Source organism: Dendrobates tinctorius, unplaced genomic scaffold, assembly GCF_039654945.1.
Source record: "Dendrobates tinctorius isolate UK_male_01 unplaced genomic scaffold, ASM3965494v1 ptg000128l, whole genome shotgun sequence".
In the NCBI taxonomy this organism is placed as follows: Eukaryota; Metazoa; Chordata; class Amphibia; order Anura; family Dendrobatidae; genus Dendrobates; species Dendrobates tinctorius.
The window spans coordinates 14,507,923-14,523,613 of record NW_027361796.1 but is presented as its reverse complement, the minus strand read 5'-3'; the positions used below and the strand labels follow the sequence as shown (position 1 = coordinate 14,523,613).

The following is a 15,691-nucleotide window of genomic DNA, read 5'->3' as shown; positions in this document are numbered from 1 at the left end:
CCATTACGACATCATAATAAGCGGCGGGGCTTGCAACCTATGATGACATCAGCGTCGCCATGGCAACCATTATGACATCATAATGAGGGGCGGGGCTTGATACACACTTTTTCCCCATTATGTAGATAGGGGCATAATTGTTTGGTGAATTGGAACACGCAGGGTTAAAATTTCGCCTCACAACATAGCCTAGGACGCTCTCGGGGTCCAGACGTGTGACTGTGCCAAATTTTGTGGCTGTAGCTGCGACGGTGCGGATGCCTATCCCGGACATACATACACACACTTGAGCTTTATATTTTAGATATAACGCTCTAAGCATCACTCTGTCCGAAGCCTTAATAGACTGCACAAGTGCGACGCACCTGCGCAGTCTGGCTCCAGACAGAGTGACGCACCCCCCACGAGATCGCGGTATGCGTAAGCACTGAACGCATACCGCGATCCCCGGTACAACACCTTACCGATTCGGTGTTGCCGCGGGGTCTTGCGTCTGGCGGTGATGACAGGAGAGGGCGGGTTGTTGGGCCGGAATAGCCGCATGTGCAGTCCGCGCTTTCCGGCGCCATTTTGTGGAAGACACACTGCATTGTGTCTTCAAGAAAATGGCGACAGAAAGAGAGGAATGTGCAGGCGCCAATTCCGCCCTCTCACATCACGGCACAAAAGATTACCGATCGAGTATTCACCTTAAAATCAGTAGAGGGCGGGTTGTGGCACCATGTATACCTGGATAGGGGGGTTACAGGACCATGCATACTATGATTGGGGGGGTGAGGGGTAGCATGCATACCAGGATAGGGGGTGAGGAGACCATGTATGCCAGGATAGGGGGGTGAGAGGACTATGCATACCAGGATAGGGGGTGAGGAGACCATGCATACCAGGATTAGGGGTCAGAGGACCATGCATACCAGAATAGGGTGGTGAGGGGACCATGCATACCAGGATTAGGGGTCCGAGGACCATGCATACCAGAATAGGGTGGTGAGGGTACCATGCATTCCACGATTGGGGGGTGAGAGGACCATGCATACCAGGATGGGGGGGTGAGAGGACCATGCATACCAGGATGGGGGGGTGAGGGGTACCATGCATACCAGAATTGGTAGGTAAGGGGTGCCATGTATACAAGGATTGGGGATGAGGGGACTATACATCCTACAATAGGGATGAGGGGGGACCATGCATACCAGGGTAGGGGGGGTGAGAGGACCATGCATACCAGGGTAGGGGGGGTGAGGTGACCACGCATACCAGGATTGGGGGATGAGGGGTACCAGGCATACCAGGATTGGGGATGAGGGGGCCATGCATACCAGGATTGGTAGGTAAGGGGTGCCTTGTATGGTGCAGATATCAGAGTTACTCTTTAAGAACCTGGAACATGTCGCCAAGGATTTACTTACTGTATAAGGGTATGTGCACATGTTGCAGATTGCTGTGTGGAATTTTCTGTGCGGAATCTGCATCTCTTGGCAGAATCCGCAGGTCTAAATCCGTGAGGTTTTTATGCAGATTTATTGTGGATTTTGTGCGGATTTCACCTGCGTTTTTACACCTGCGTATTCCTATAATGGAATGGGTGTAAAAACGCTGCGGAATCCGCACAAAGTATTGACATGCTGCGGAAAATAAACTGCTGCGTTTCCGCTTGGATTTTTCCGCAGCATGTACACAGTGGTTTTTTTCCCCATAGAATAGCATTGTACTGTAAATCACTTGTGGATCCGCAGCAAATCCGCAACGTGTGTACATAGCCTTAGAATAATCAGTGCCGGCAGATGTCACAGCACTGACTAATGTAGAACACATGGACAAATATCAGATATTAGAGGATAACACAAAACAGCAATATGGACAGGAGTGGGGGCCTGATCCCAGGAGCTTACACTCTGAGAAAATGGCTAAAAAGCCTTCACTAGACCCCTGTATAGCTGTATAATGAGGCCCAGGCTTTATAGTTAAGAGACTGGAGTGATAAAAGTGGGGAAAGTAGCACTTTTTGCAAGAAGAGCCGCTTTTTGAGCCAAAAAGAGCCGGCTCTTTTTGGTGAGCAGAGTGAGCCAGATCACCAAAAAGAGCCGGACTGCCCATCACAATCTCACGCACAGCCTCACATCTCACGCACAGCCTCACATCTCACGCACAGCCTCACATCTCACGCACAGCCTCACATCTCACGCACAGCCTCACATCTCACGCACAGCCTCACATCTCACGCACAGCCTCACATCTCACGCACAGCCTCACATCTCACGCACAGCCTCACATCTCACGCACAGCCTCACATCTCACGCACAGCCTCACGTCACGCACAGCCTCATATCTCACGCACAGCCTCACATCTCACGCACAGCCTCACATCTCACGCACAGCCTCACATAACACGCACAGCCTCACATCTCACGCAGTCACATCTCACGCACAGCCTCACATCTCATGCACAGCCTCACATCTCACGCAGTCACATCTCACGCACAGCCTCACATAACACGCACAGCCTCACATCTCACGCAGTCACATCTCACGCACAGCCTCACATCTCATGCACAGCCTCACATCTCACGCAGTCACATCTCACGCACAGCCTCACATCTCACGCAGTCACATCTCACGCACAGCCTCACATCTCATGCACAGCCTCACATCTCACGCAGTCACATCTCACGCACAGCCTCACATCTCACGCAGTCACATCTCACGCACAGCCTCACATCTCATGCAGTCACATCTCACGCACAGCCTCACATCACACACAGCCTCACTTCTCAAGCACAGCCTCACGTATCACACACAGCCTCACATAACACGGCCAGACTGACATCTCACGCACAGCCTCACATCTCACGCACAGCCTCACATCTCACGCACAGCCTCACATCTCACGCACAGCCTCACATCTCACGCACAGCCTCACATCTCGCGCAGTCACCACGCGCAGTCACGCACAGCCTCACTTCTCACGCACAGCCTCACTTCTCACGCACAGCCTCACTTCTCACGCACAGCCTCACTTCTCACGCACAGCCTCACTTCTCACGCACAGCCTCACTTCTCACGCACAGCCTCACTTCTCACGCACAGCCTCACTTCTCACGCACAGCCTCACTTCTCACACGCAGTCCCATAACACGCCCAGCTCTGCCACAAGAACAATGTATAAGACTGCATACCTATATACAGTTCTGCTCACATATACACAGCATTCTACATGGAGCGCCACACCTCACAGGAGCAGCTTCAGTCCCAGCTAGAAGCTATTGTCTCCGCACACAGACATTTCACATCTCACCGCCACAGTCTACAGCCGGAGTGCCTGACCACGCCCCTTACACATGTGACTGATCACATGGTCATGACATCATCAAAGGTCCTTTTGTTCACTAAGATTTACCATCTCTAGAAAGAACATTCTCTTAAAGTGACAGTGACTCTAGAGCCTCACGGTGTGTTTATCTCTACTCTTGTCTGCTTTACGGCAGAGGCTCCTCAGATGACTGTGCACCTGACCAAAGGACTGGACGGGGGCAGGTAATATGCCAGGAAGGGGGGGCGGTTCTGTGTCATAGTGCTGGACGTGTGTGCTCATCTATACACTTGTTTGTACATCTATACGCATGTAATGTGTCTGTATGTATAGATCTGTGTATGTATGGACAGTATACATCTATAATGTGCATTTACACATCTGTGTGTGTTATATATATATATATATATATATATATATATATATATATATTTGAGTGCTCTGATAAATACACTGTATGGATCCCACTGCATAGAATTGTCGTCTGCATGAACGGGGGCATTCTCTGAACTGTAGGAAGGACCCTCTATGTGAAGCCATTTCCCCTGTCCCACCTCTCGGAGGACCCGGCAGATTTTGCACAATATTCACATTCTGTATGTGATTAGTCTCTGCTTGTATGCGTTTACTTTCTCCAGGAAACACCATGTACGAGCCCTGTACAGATAAATGGGAAAAACACCGACATCCCTGCAACAAATCTGCATGTGAACATAGTGTGAAGCTGGCCTCACACCCGGCATCGCTGTGGCCATCTCCGCCATACACATAGTGCTGGGCCCTGCTTATGTTTTATCTCTAGGAATAAAGGCCCTTTTACATTTAGCGATGCACCAGCTATCCGACCAGCGATCCGACCCGGTCATGATTGCTGGTGCATCGCTAAATGATCGCTAGTGAGCTGTCACACAGGCAGACCTCACAGCGATGCAGCAGCGACGCAGCGCACGATACTCACCTTTCACACATAGCGATCCTGACGTCCTCCCGCCCGCCTCCACGCGTCGCTCGTCTCACACAGCAGGAAGCTGACAACGAGAAATGGAGCCGCCCGATCTCGCGCGATCAGCGATGGACAGTGGGGGAGCCGGTCGGAGGTAAGTATCACACATAGCGATATCACTAGCAATATCGCTATAACGTCACAAAATCGGTGACATTTTAGCGATATTGCTAGCGATATCACTTAGTGTAAAACCCCCTTAAGCCTGGACACCTCTGGCAGCGGCTGTACTTCACCAGTCATTGAGATTCCAACATCCAGAATCTTGTCTTCCACAGCATCAACTGTCAGAGGAGAGCCAGGAGGCTGTATAAGGGCCATGTTTGCGTTGTAGTTCTTTCCTCCCCTTCCTTCAAGAGCCATAACTTTTTACTGCATAGAAATACATGCAGCCGCACGCTCCGTTCCCGAGTGCCGGTACTGACATTCGAGTTTTTTGCATGTGTGACCCCGGCCTTAGCTGACTTTCCTCTTGAAGTCTTCTGCTTGCCATGTAACACCGGTGGCATCTTTGCAGCTCCTCACAGTCCTTGACCTTTCCGATATAGAAAGAATGCATTTTTTGCTTTCTGCGCGTATTGATGACATGATTGCAATAACTCTCTTATTGTGCCATATTACAGTGTATACTCCATGTGATCTGACAACAATGCCCAGATCTGATATGCATTGCTATCACACATCTGCGAGTCCGGGATAATGCAACGAGTCAACAAAAACATAATGCTGGCTGTGCTGACAGCGGCAAGTACACTGTTTCTTCTGTTCCAGCTGTACTACTACCGATACTACATATCTACCAAGGTAATATTTCTTCCCATATACAGCACTGTGATCCACTATCGAGATATTTGGGGTATAGACTGTGATATTTTTAGGGGATTTTATTCTTGTTAACACTGGATACTCATAAGTTGAGTTACTGTATGTATGGAAAATCCATCCCCTTATGGACCTATATTGAAAGCTAGTAAGAAACAACCTGAGCAGAAACTCCAAATTTTCAGAATGTCTGCCATAAAAACGCCAAAAAAAAAAACTCAGTGTGCACATAACTTAAAGGTATGTGCACAAGATATCTTTTTCAGTCAAATTCCACCTGGAATCTGCCTATAAAAAAGTGCTGCAAACCCACAGCAAAAAGAAACATAATGCACCTCAGTGTCAAAACGATGTGCTTTGCACCCGTTCACTCTTTTGTCGCTCCTTTTAAACACTTCAGAAGTTGGAAGCCATGAAGCGGTTCAAAAAAGTAACATATTCATTCTTAAGGTGGTTTCTGCTAGAAAGACAGTTGCTAGTTTTACAGTTGTGTGAAAAAGTGTTTACCCCTTCGTGATTTCCTTTTCTATTGCATGTTTGTCACTTGCATGTTTCAGATCACCAAACAAATTTAAATATTCGACAAAGATAACACAAGTAAACACAAAATGCAGTTTTTAAATGATTGTCCTTATTACTAAGTGAAAAAGAAATCCAAACCTACAGGGCCCTGTGTGAGAAAGTGATTGCCCCCTAAACCTAATAACTGGTTGGGCCACCCTCAGCAGCAACAATTGCAATCAAGCGGTAGCGATAACTGGTAATAAGTCTTTTACAATGCTCTGGAGGAATTTTGGCCCACTCATCTTTGCGGAATTGTGGTAATTCAACCACATTGCATGGTTTACGAGCATGAACTGCCCTTTTAAGGTCATGCCACAGCATCTCAATCAGATTAAGGTCAGGACTTTGTGTAGACCACTCCAAAGTCTTAATTTTGTTTTTTCTTAAGCCATTTACAGGTGGACTTGCTGATGTGTTTTGGATAAGTGTCCTGCTGCTATTTGAATCATTGTACACAACTCAACTCAAAGCTGCTGGTTATAGTTCAAATCATAGCAGAAAGACAGTGAAAAATGACGGCAACACCTCCAGCCACTTTTAGGAGCAGTCTCGTTCCAAAATACACTTAACCCCTTTCTGCCATCTAACGTACTATCCCGTCCATGGGACCCGGGCCCCTATGTCCATGGACGGGATAGTACGACATAGCGATCAGCGGCGCTCACACAGTGAGCGCCGCTGATCGCGGGTGTGTGTCGGCTGATTATCACAGCTGACACCTGGCACTATGTGTCGGGACGGTCACGGACCGCCCCCAACACGTTAACCCCTGGCACACTGCGATCAAACACGATCGCAGTGTACCAGGGGTTTAGGGAAGCATCGGCAGGGAGGGGGGTCCCTCCGTGCTTCCCTGCGACCCCCGCAGCAGCGCAATGTGCAGCGCTGCTGTGGGGGCCTCCTTCCCTGCAGATCCCCGGATCCAAAATGGCGGCAGGGACCTTCGGGGGCCTGCAGGGAGCTTCCTCAGTGCCTGCAAAGCGCAGGCATGAGGAAGCCTTCTGAAGTGCCTGTGACAGATCGCTGATCTGTCACAGTGATCTGTGATGTGTCAGATCAGCGATCTGTCACATGACAGTTATGTCCCCACTGGGACATTGTACTAAAGTTAAAAAAAAAGTGTAAAAATAATTTACAAAAAAATCGCTAAATAAAAAAAAATATATATTCCCTAATAAATTCATTTTTTTGGAAATAAAAAAAACAAACAATAAAAGTACACATATTTAGTATCGTTGCGTCTGTAATGACCCGCCCTATAAAACTGTCCCATTAGTTAACCCCTTTAGTGAACCCCTTAAAAAATAAAAAACGAAGCAAAAAAATAATGATTTATTATCATACCGCCGAACAAAAAGTGCAATAACGCGCGATCAAAAAGACGCATATAAATATCCATGGTACCGCTGAAAACGTCATCTTGTCCCGCAAAAAACGAGCCGCCATACAGCGTCATCAGCGAAAAAATAAAAAAGTTATAGCTCGCAGAATAAAGCGATGCAAAAATAATTATTTTTTATATAAAATTGTTTTCATTGCATAAAAGCGCCAAAACATAAAAAAGACATAAATGAGGTATCGCTGTAACCGTACTGACCCGAAGAATAAAACCGCCTTATCAATTTTACCGCACGCAGAACAGTGTAAACGCACCCCCCAAAAGAAATTCATGAAACGCTGGTTTTTGTTCATTCTGCATCAAAAAAATCGGAATAAAAAGCGATCAAAAAATGTCACGTGCCCGAACATGATACCAATAAAAAAGTCAACTCGTCCCACAAAAAATAAGACTTCACATGAATCAAAATACGGAAAAATTATAGCTCTCAAAATGTGGTGATGCAAAAACTATTTTTACAATAAAAAGCGTCTTTTAGCGTGCGACAGCTGCCAAACATAAAAACCGCCATAAATAGTAAATCAAACCCCCCGTTATCACCCCCTTAGTTAGGGAAAAATAATAAAATAAAAAAAATGTATTTATTTCCATTTTCCCATTAGGGTTAGGGCTGAGATTAGGGTTAGGGGTGTGTTGGGGTTAGGGTTGGAGTTAGAATTGGGGGGTTTTCCACTGTTTGGGCACATCAGGTGCTCTCCAAACGCAACATGGCGTCTGATCTCAATTCCAGCCAATTCTGCGTTGAAAAAGTCAAATGGTGCTCCTTCCCTTCCAAGCTCTGCCATGCGCCCAAACAGTGTTTTACCCCCACATATGGGGTATCAGCCTACTCAGGACAAATTGCAAAACAACTTTTGGGGTCCAATTTCTCCTGTTACCCTTATGAAAATAAAAAATTGGGGGCAAAAATATCATTTTTGTGGAAAAAAATATGATTTTTTTATTTTCACGCCAGGGCATTATAAACTTCTGTGAAGCACTTGGGGGTTCAAAGTGCTCACCACACATCTAGACAAGTTCCGTGGGGGGTCTAGTGTCCAAAATGGTGTCACTTGTGGGGGGTTTCCACTGTTTTGCCACTTCAGGGGCTTTCCAAACGCGACATGGTGTCCGATCTCAATTCCAGCCAAAAAAGTCAAATGGCGCTGCTTCCCTTCCGAGCTCTGCCATGCGCCCAAATAGTCGTTTACACCCTCATATGGGGTATCTACAGTTTAGGCACATCAGAGGCTCTCCAAGCACGTCATGACACCCGCAGACCATTCCATCAAAGTCTGCATTCCAAAACGTCACTACTTCCCTTCCGAGCCCCGACGTGTGCCTATACATTAGTTTTCTCCCACGTATGGGGTATCGGCGTACTCAGGACAAATTAGACAACAACTTTTGGGGTCCAATTTCTCCTGTTACCTTTGGGAACATAAAAAAAATTGGTGACTAAAAGATCATGTTTGTGGAAAAAAATATGATTTTTTCATGCCCGGGCGTTATAACCTTCTGTGAAGCCCTTGGGGGTTCAAAGTGCTCACCACACATCTAGATAAGTTCCTTGGGGGATCTAGTTACCAAAATGGTGTCATTTGTGGGGGGTTTCCACTGTTTTGGTACATCAGGGGCTTTCTAAACGCTGCATGGCGTCCAATCCCAATTCCAGCCAAAGAAGTCAAATGGCGCTGCTTCCCTTCTGAGCTCTGCCATGCGCCCAAATAGTCGTTTACACCCACATTTTGGGTATCAGCATACTCAGGACAAATTGCACAATAACTTTTAGGGTCCTGTTACCCTTGGGAAAATAAAAATTGGGGGTGAAAAGATAATTTTTGTGGAAAAAATATGATTTTTTATTTGTATGGCTGTACGTTATAAACTTCTGTGGTTCAAAGTTCTCACCACGTATCTAGATAAGTTCCTTGGGGGGTCTAGTTTCCAAAATGGGGTTACTTGTGGGGGGTTTCCACTGTTTAGGTATATCAGGGCTTTGCCAAACGTGACATGGCGTCCGATCTGAATTCCAGCCAATTTTGCATTGAAAAAGTCAAATGGCGCTCCTTCCCTTCTGAGCTCTGCCATGCGCCAAAACAGTGGTTCCCCCCCACATATCAGGTATCAGCATACTCAGGAGAAATTGCACAATAACTTTTGCAGTCCAATTTCTCCTGTTACCCTTGGTAAAATAAAAAAAATTGGACGTGAAGTAATTTTTTTGTGAAAAAAAGTTAAATGTTCATTTTTTTTTTTTTAAACATTCAAAAAATTCCTGTGAAGCACCTGAAGGGTTAATAAACTTCTTGAATATGGTTTTGAGCACCTTGAGGGGTGCAGTTTTTAGAATGGTGTCACTTTTGGGTATTTTCTATCATATAGACCCTTCAAAGTGACTTCAAATGTGATGTGGTCCCTAAAAATAAAATGGTGTTGCAAAAATGAGAAATCGCTGGTCAACTTTTAACCCTTATAACTTCCTAACAAAAAAAAATTTTGGTTCCAAAATTGTGCTGATGTAAAGTAAACATGTGGGAAATGTTATTTATTAAGTTTTTTGTGTGCCGTATCTCTGTGATTTAAGGGCATAAAATTTCAAAGTTGGGAAATTGCGAAGTTTTCAAAATTTTCGCCAAATTTCCGTTTTCTTCACAAATAAACGCAAGTTATTTGAATGAAATTTTACCACTAACATGAAGTACAATATGTCACGAGAAAACAATGTCAGAATCACCGGGATCCATGGAAGCGTTTCAGAGTTATGACCTCATAAAGGGACAGTGGTCAGAATTGTAAAAATTGGCCCGGTCATGAACGTGCAAACCACCCTTGGGGGTTAAGGGGTTAAAGAAAACTGCACACCCTTAAATTAAACCTTATAGGAAAAAAACATCAGAAAAAAATGCCAGAACATGGTGCGCTTAGAGGAGGAAGCTAAAAAAGACTATCTTTAGACTTTTCAATAATTTACTGTACAGCTCTGGCAAAAAATTAAGAGACCACCACATCAAAACCCTGTCATGGCCAGTCCAATCTCCAGACCTGAACCCCATTGAAAACCTCTGGAATGTAATCAAGAGGATGATGGATAGTCACAAGCCATCAAACAAAGAACAACTACTTAAAGTTTTGCGCCAGAAGCAGTGTGAAAGACTGGTGGAAAGCAGCCAAGACGCACGAAAGTTGTTTGTAAAAATCATGGTTATTCCACAAAATATTGATTTCAGAACTCTTCCTGAGGTAAAACATTAGTATTGATGTTTCTAAATGATTATGAAATTGTTTTCTTTGCACTATTTGAGGTCTGAAAGCACTTTTTTTTTTTTTTTTTTTATTTTGACCATTTCTCCTTTTCAGAAAAAAACAAACAAAATGTATTGCTTGGAAATTTGGATACATGTTGTCAGAAGTTTGTAGATTTAGGCTATGTGCCCACGTTGCGTGTTAAAACGCACACTGAAAACCGGACTCCTTCCCAGAAATCGCGCGTTTTTTCCCGCGCGATTTCACCGCGATTCTGTTCGCGATTTTGCCGCGATTTTCTCATGCACTTTCCAAGCAATTTGAAGCATCGGTTGGAAAGTGATTGAAAGGTTGGTCACACTTGTCAAACATAGGCCGCCTATGCGTCATCAATAGTAAAAGATAAAATGTTAAAAATGATAAAAAAATAAAAAATCGGGGTATATTTACCTTCCGACGTCCCACGCTGCCATCCTGGGCCTCAGCGTTCCCAGTAATGCCTTGCGAGACCTGTGATGACGTTGGTCTTGCGTTACTATAGCGATCTCGCGAGATCACGTCATCACAGGACCGTGCCGCAAGGCTTTACTGGGAACGCTTAGGCCGGGAATGCAGTGCGGGATGTCGGAAGGTAAATATACCCCGATTTTTTTATTTTTTATTCTTTTTTTCACAGGGGTATGGTACCCAGGGCCTGGAGGACAGTCTCCTCTCCTCCACACTGTGGGTACCAACCGCACATGAGACGCTTAACTTCCCGCATGGTGGGCATAGCCACATGCGGGAAGTAAGCGGTTCTCATGCATTCCTATGGGTGCGGAATCGCGGCAATTCTTTGCGATTCCGCCAGGGCTGTGGAGTCGGTAAGCCACAGTTGCGACTCACGACTCCTGGATTTTATCAGGCTCCGACTCCGACTCCTTCATAAATGGCCAATTCATAACAACAAATTTACTGTTGTAAAATATTAAACATCGTGCTTATTCAGTTTCTCACCATCATATAAGTAATCAGACCACTTAGAGCAAAAACTACATTTATTAGAATATAGCAAATAACTTTTATAAACTTTTCTAAACTGTAAGTAAATATGCAATAAACACTTTTATGCAGTTAATAAGAAGAAATCTAGAAATTTGTCCTCAGAAAAAGTATTGCCTCTGTCAGATCCTCCTTCATGGATGCCCTCAAATCTGATCTAATTATTTTGAGAGCAGAGAACAACCTCTCTACACTAACTTGTGTTGGTGGCAAAGCAGTAACCACTCGGGCAACATCTCTGACAATGTCAGGATACAGAGGAATCGCTTGTTGCACTGTTATTTTTGATGAATGGTCAAATTTCTCAATTTCTTTTAGTGCACATGAAAAATTCTGCTGAAATGTACTGGCTGTGTTCCTTGATGGGGATGACTCTTCTTCTATGCGGGAACGCTTTGCATGGTCCTTGTGATCCAAATATTTTTCGAAATTAAATTCTTCATCAGTTGATGATGAGGGTGAAGATGTGGCAGGACGACCAAATTCTTCTTGTTCCTCCTGACTGTTCTGCAACCCTTTCATCCTTACTGCTATTTCAAACAGAGCTTCTTTTCCTTTACTTAGCTGTTGATCATCTAGAAGAATCCGATGCATTGGGTCTACATAAACAGCTGCCAAAAGAATGTTATTTTGTAATAGTAGCTCCTCTCTCCGTTTCATTGATGTAGCAATGCCACTTGCAATTAACCCTCCTCTTTGGGACAGGCGAAACATCAGGTTCTTCCACTCCTTTAAGAAAATACCTGGAGTTAAGTCCTCTGCTTGTAATTTTTTAGTCACTGTAAATGGGTGCTCTAGCAATTTTTCCAGCTCAGTCACCTGATTCCACTGACTTTCATTTAGCGTCAGTTGAGGGTTAGCCATGTCTACAAGAAAGGTTTTCAGTTCAACCAAGCGCTGAATCATTAAGTAAGTACTGCCCCATCGTGTGGCTTGATCAATAATTGCCCCTTTTCCAGCACGTCTCTTCAAAATTGAGTCAACTTTAGGGGTTTTGGCAACAGTAGCCAATTTTCTCACCTTGCCAATCAGTGCAGCAGCATGTCCTTCTTGCAGACTGTCTCTTATAGCCAGCTGTAGCGTATGCACAACACAGCGCATGTGATGAATGAAAGAACATATTGACACAGTTTCAACAAGATCATCTAAACTATCATGTTGCTGTTCATCTGAAGCAACTTCAGTTTGCTCCTCAGTTACAATACTGTGTTCCTCTATTTCAAACATTTCTGTGTCTGTGGACCCAGAATGTTCTTCTAGCTGCTAGTCACCATCATTATTCTCATTCATTAGCTTAATAGTACTTATCATATTTGAAGCATTGTCAGTTACGACAGAAAGAACTTGCTCTTTTTTAAGTTCATAGTCTTGCAGAACCTTTTCCACCAAGACCTGGAGAAACTCACTGGTGTCTTTTACTGCCAATGTCTTGGTAACTATTTCATTTTTGTCACAAACAAATCGGACATTGATGGCAAAATAGTTCACTCTGTGACGTGTGCAGGCATCCATTTTAAGAAACAGAAAGCGTCCCTTGAGAGTTTTTTTAAGTTCTTCCTTTTGTTTAAAAGCTTCTTCGATTACTAATTTTCTAATACACTCTCTCCAGAGAAACACCAAGCTTGCGGGCCATTTCCCCATTCAGACACATAAAAGCTGGTCGTGAAAATAATGAAATAAGCACACTATCCTTTACAACAAGCTCTATGATCTGTTTTTTAAATGTATCTACTGTCATTGTCACAGTAACTTTGTCACTGACAAAATATCTTGCAACTGATGGCTGCAAAGTTCTCTGCTCCTTTGTTTGGCTGGAAGAGCTGGGCACTGGTTCATTGGTTTGGATGCAGTCTTTCTCATCCACTGCTTTCAGTACTTCTGGATGAAAGCGCTGTAAATGTCTCTTTAGATTAGAAGCTCTGGTAGGAGCATTTTTATCTTTGCCTGAATATGCACTCATCTTGGCTTCACAGCATTTGTTTTCGTCTGGATCATTTGTCATACACTGACAGACATAATGTTTTCTATCTTGAGTGATGGTGAAATGTTCAAATACAGCTGATTTAATGTGATGCTTCTTTGACATTCTCAGGTTTTTAATTCTGCATTCACAATCCAAATGACAATTGTTTTTCCTAAAAACAATTGTACAAAATTATTGCCAGGTCGTACAACTGATATAGTGGTCAGTAATACTGTTATTATTCCTCATGTACTCACAGTTAACTGATGCAAAGTTTGTTGAAAGGATAATACTTCTTAGGCTGGAGTCACACACAACTATTAAAAAATCGGTCCCATTTTAACGGTACGAAATCGCACAAAGAATTCTTGGCCAGCTATCCGTCTGTCATCCCATTTTCCGGCAAGGAACCAATTTTAATCGCATCTAAGCATCAAATTGACATCCAATGCCAATGCCTGATGCCCTATCCTGTTGACCTGGAGAAGTTGTGCGATTTAATCGCAAGTCACACGTTTGGTGCCTTTTCCATGCGTTTTTTTATCGCATCCATAGACTTGCATTGGGGAATCCGATCCGAAAATCGGTGACAATCGCAGCATGCTGCGATTGTCTCGGTCCGAGGATCGGATGCGATAAAAAATCGCATGATGTGAGCTGCCCCATAGAATAACATGGGTTCGAATGCAATACGATTTTTTTATCGCATTGCATTCGACCGTTTTAATCGCTAGTGTGACTCCGGCCTTACAGTCTTCCTCTTCTGAGTAGCAGGCAGCTGTGAGATGCTTGGAAGACGCACACCTAGTATGATCTAGTCTAGAGGAGGAGCTTTACTACTAAGAATTTGCAACACATTTTCACTTTCAGTTTCATACATTGTAAGTAGGGGGGTTGGGGCAGCATGAGGTTAAAGGCCCTTTTACATTTAGCGATGCACCAGCGATCCAACCAGCGATCCGACCCGGCCAGGATCGCTGGTGCATCACTAAATGATCGCTAGTGAGCTTTCATACAGAAAGATCTCACAGCGATGCAGCAGCGACGCAGCGCACGATACTTACCATTCACACACAGCGATCCTGCGTCCTCCCGCCCGCGTCCAGCGTCGCTCGTCGTCACAGCAGGAAGTCTCAGCAGGAAGCGCCCGACGAGAAATGGAGCCGGACATTCTCGCGCGATCAGCGATGAGCAGCGGGGGAGCCGGTCGCTGGTAAGTATCACACATAGCGATATCGCTAGCAATATCGCTATAACGTCACAAAACTGGTGACGTTTTAGCGATATTGCTAGCGATATCGCTTAGTGTAAAACCCCCTTAACCAAGTATAAGATTAGATAAGGGCAGTGGAGAACAGTGACACACAAGAAGTAAGAAATGTCTCTATCTCCAGCAGAACTGCTTATCACTGTTGTTCATAGTTTGATAGAACATACTGTATATATTTGAGTAACATTTATAAAATTCATATGAAAGTTCAATTATGAAATATTAATACATTTTTTTTAAAGCTGGAGTCGGTACATTTCTACCGACTCCGACTCCAACCAAAACTAACTCCGACTCCACAGCCCTGGATTCCGCACAAAAGAATGACCATGCTGCGATTTTTTCCGTGATGCGTTTCCGCCGCGGAAAAAAGCGCAGCATTAGCACAGCATGTGCGGAATGCATGGGGGGCGTTCTGTACACGATTTTTAAACGTTTTCGCACCGAAAATCACGGCAAAAACGCTTAAAAATCGCATCGTGGGCACACAGCCTAAAAGAGCAATTTACATTTTACTCAAAAATATACCTATAATGAGAAAAGTCAGACAAGCTGAACATTTGAAAGTGGTCTCTTAATTTTTGTCAGAACTATAGACTTTTTAAATTACCTCTTCCCCAGTATTTTAAAATTTAAAAGAACACCAACAAAAACTTTGTAAGGCAGGAGCCAGATGTTTCAGAATCACCAGGGTTTACGGGTTTTCAAAACCGCATTGTACTTAACCTGTGTGAAGTGCCAGGATGCTGTGAAATACTAGAATGCAGTGCATTTTCAAATAGGATGATAATTATCCACTTCCTTTGGACCAGGCTGAGGATTTTTTGTAAATGTTTCGCTATTGTTTCCAAAATCTGCATGGAGACAAGATTATACTGTGTATTATGTAATCTTCTGCTGCAGATTTCCGAGGACCTAACCTATTCTTTTGAGATTAAATCTGCCGTCAAATCCAGATGTAGTTTCATATCTCTGGGTCTTTCTGCAGATTTTCACTGCAACCTGTGAATTTTGTATCAGCCAATTGGCTTGTATTTTTCGTTAATTTCTTTTCATAGTGTGTCTTTTTTTTTTTTTTTTTTTTTTTTTTTTAG

At 44.1% G+C, this 15,691-nt stretch overlaps 1 protein-coding gene across 4 annotated transcripts in view; it reads left to right on the top strand.

Moving 5' to 3' along the window:
- The first annotated feature begins 3,382 nt into the window (after nucleotides 1–3,382).
- Nucleotides 3,383–15,691, top strand: part of FKTN (fukutin) — a 52,719-nt gene continuing 40,410 nt past the window's right edge. For 3 of the 4 annotated variants that reach the window (XM_073542679.1, XM_073542678.1, XM_073542676.1), the window contains exons 1-2: nucleotides 3,383–3,534; nucleotides 4,937–5,117. In XM_073542679.1, the coding sequence (XP_073398780.1) occupies nucleotides 5,013–5,117 (105 nt within the window). In that variant the 5' untranslated portion in view covers nucleotides 3,383–3,534; nucleotides 4,937–5,012. The remainder of the gene's footprint in view (nucleotides 3,535–4,936; nucleotides 5,118–15,691) is intronic. The other variant, XM_073542677.1, reaches the window with a different exon arrangement.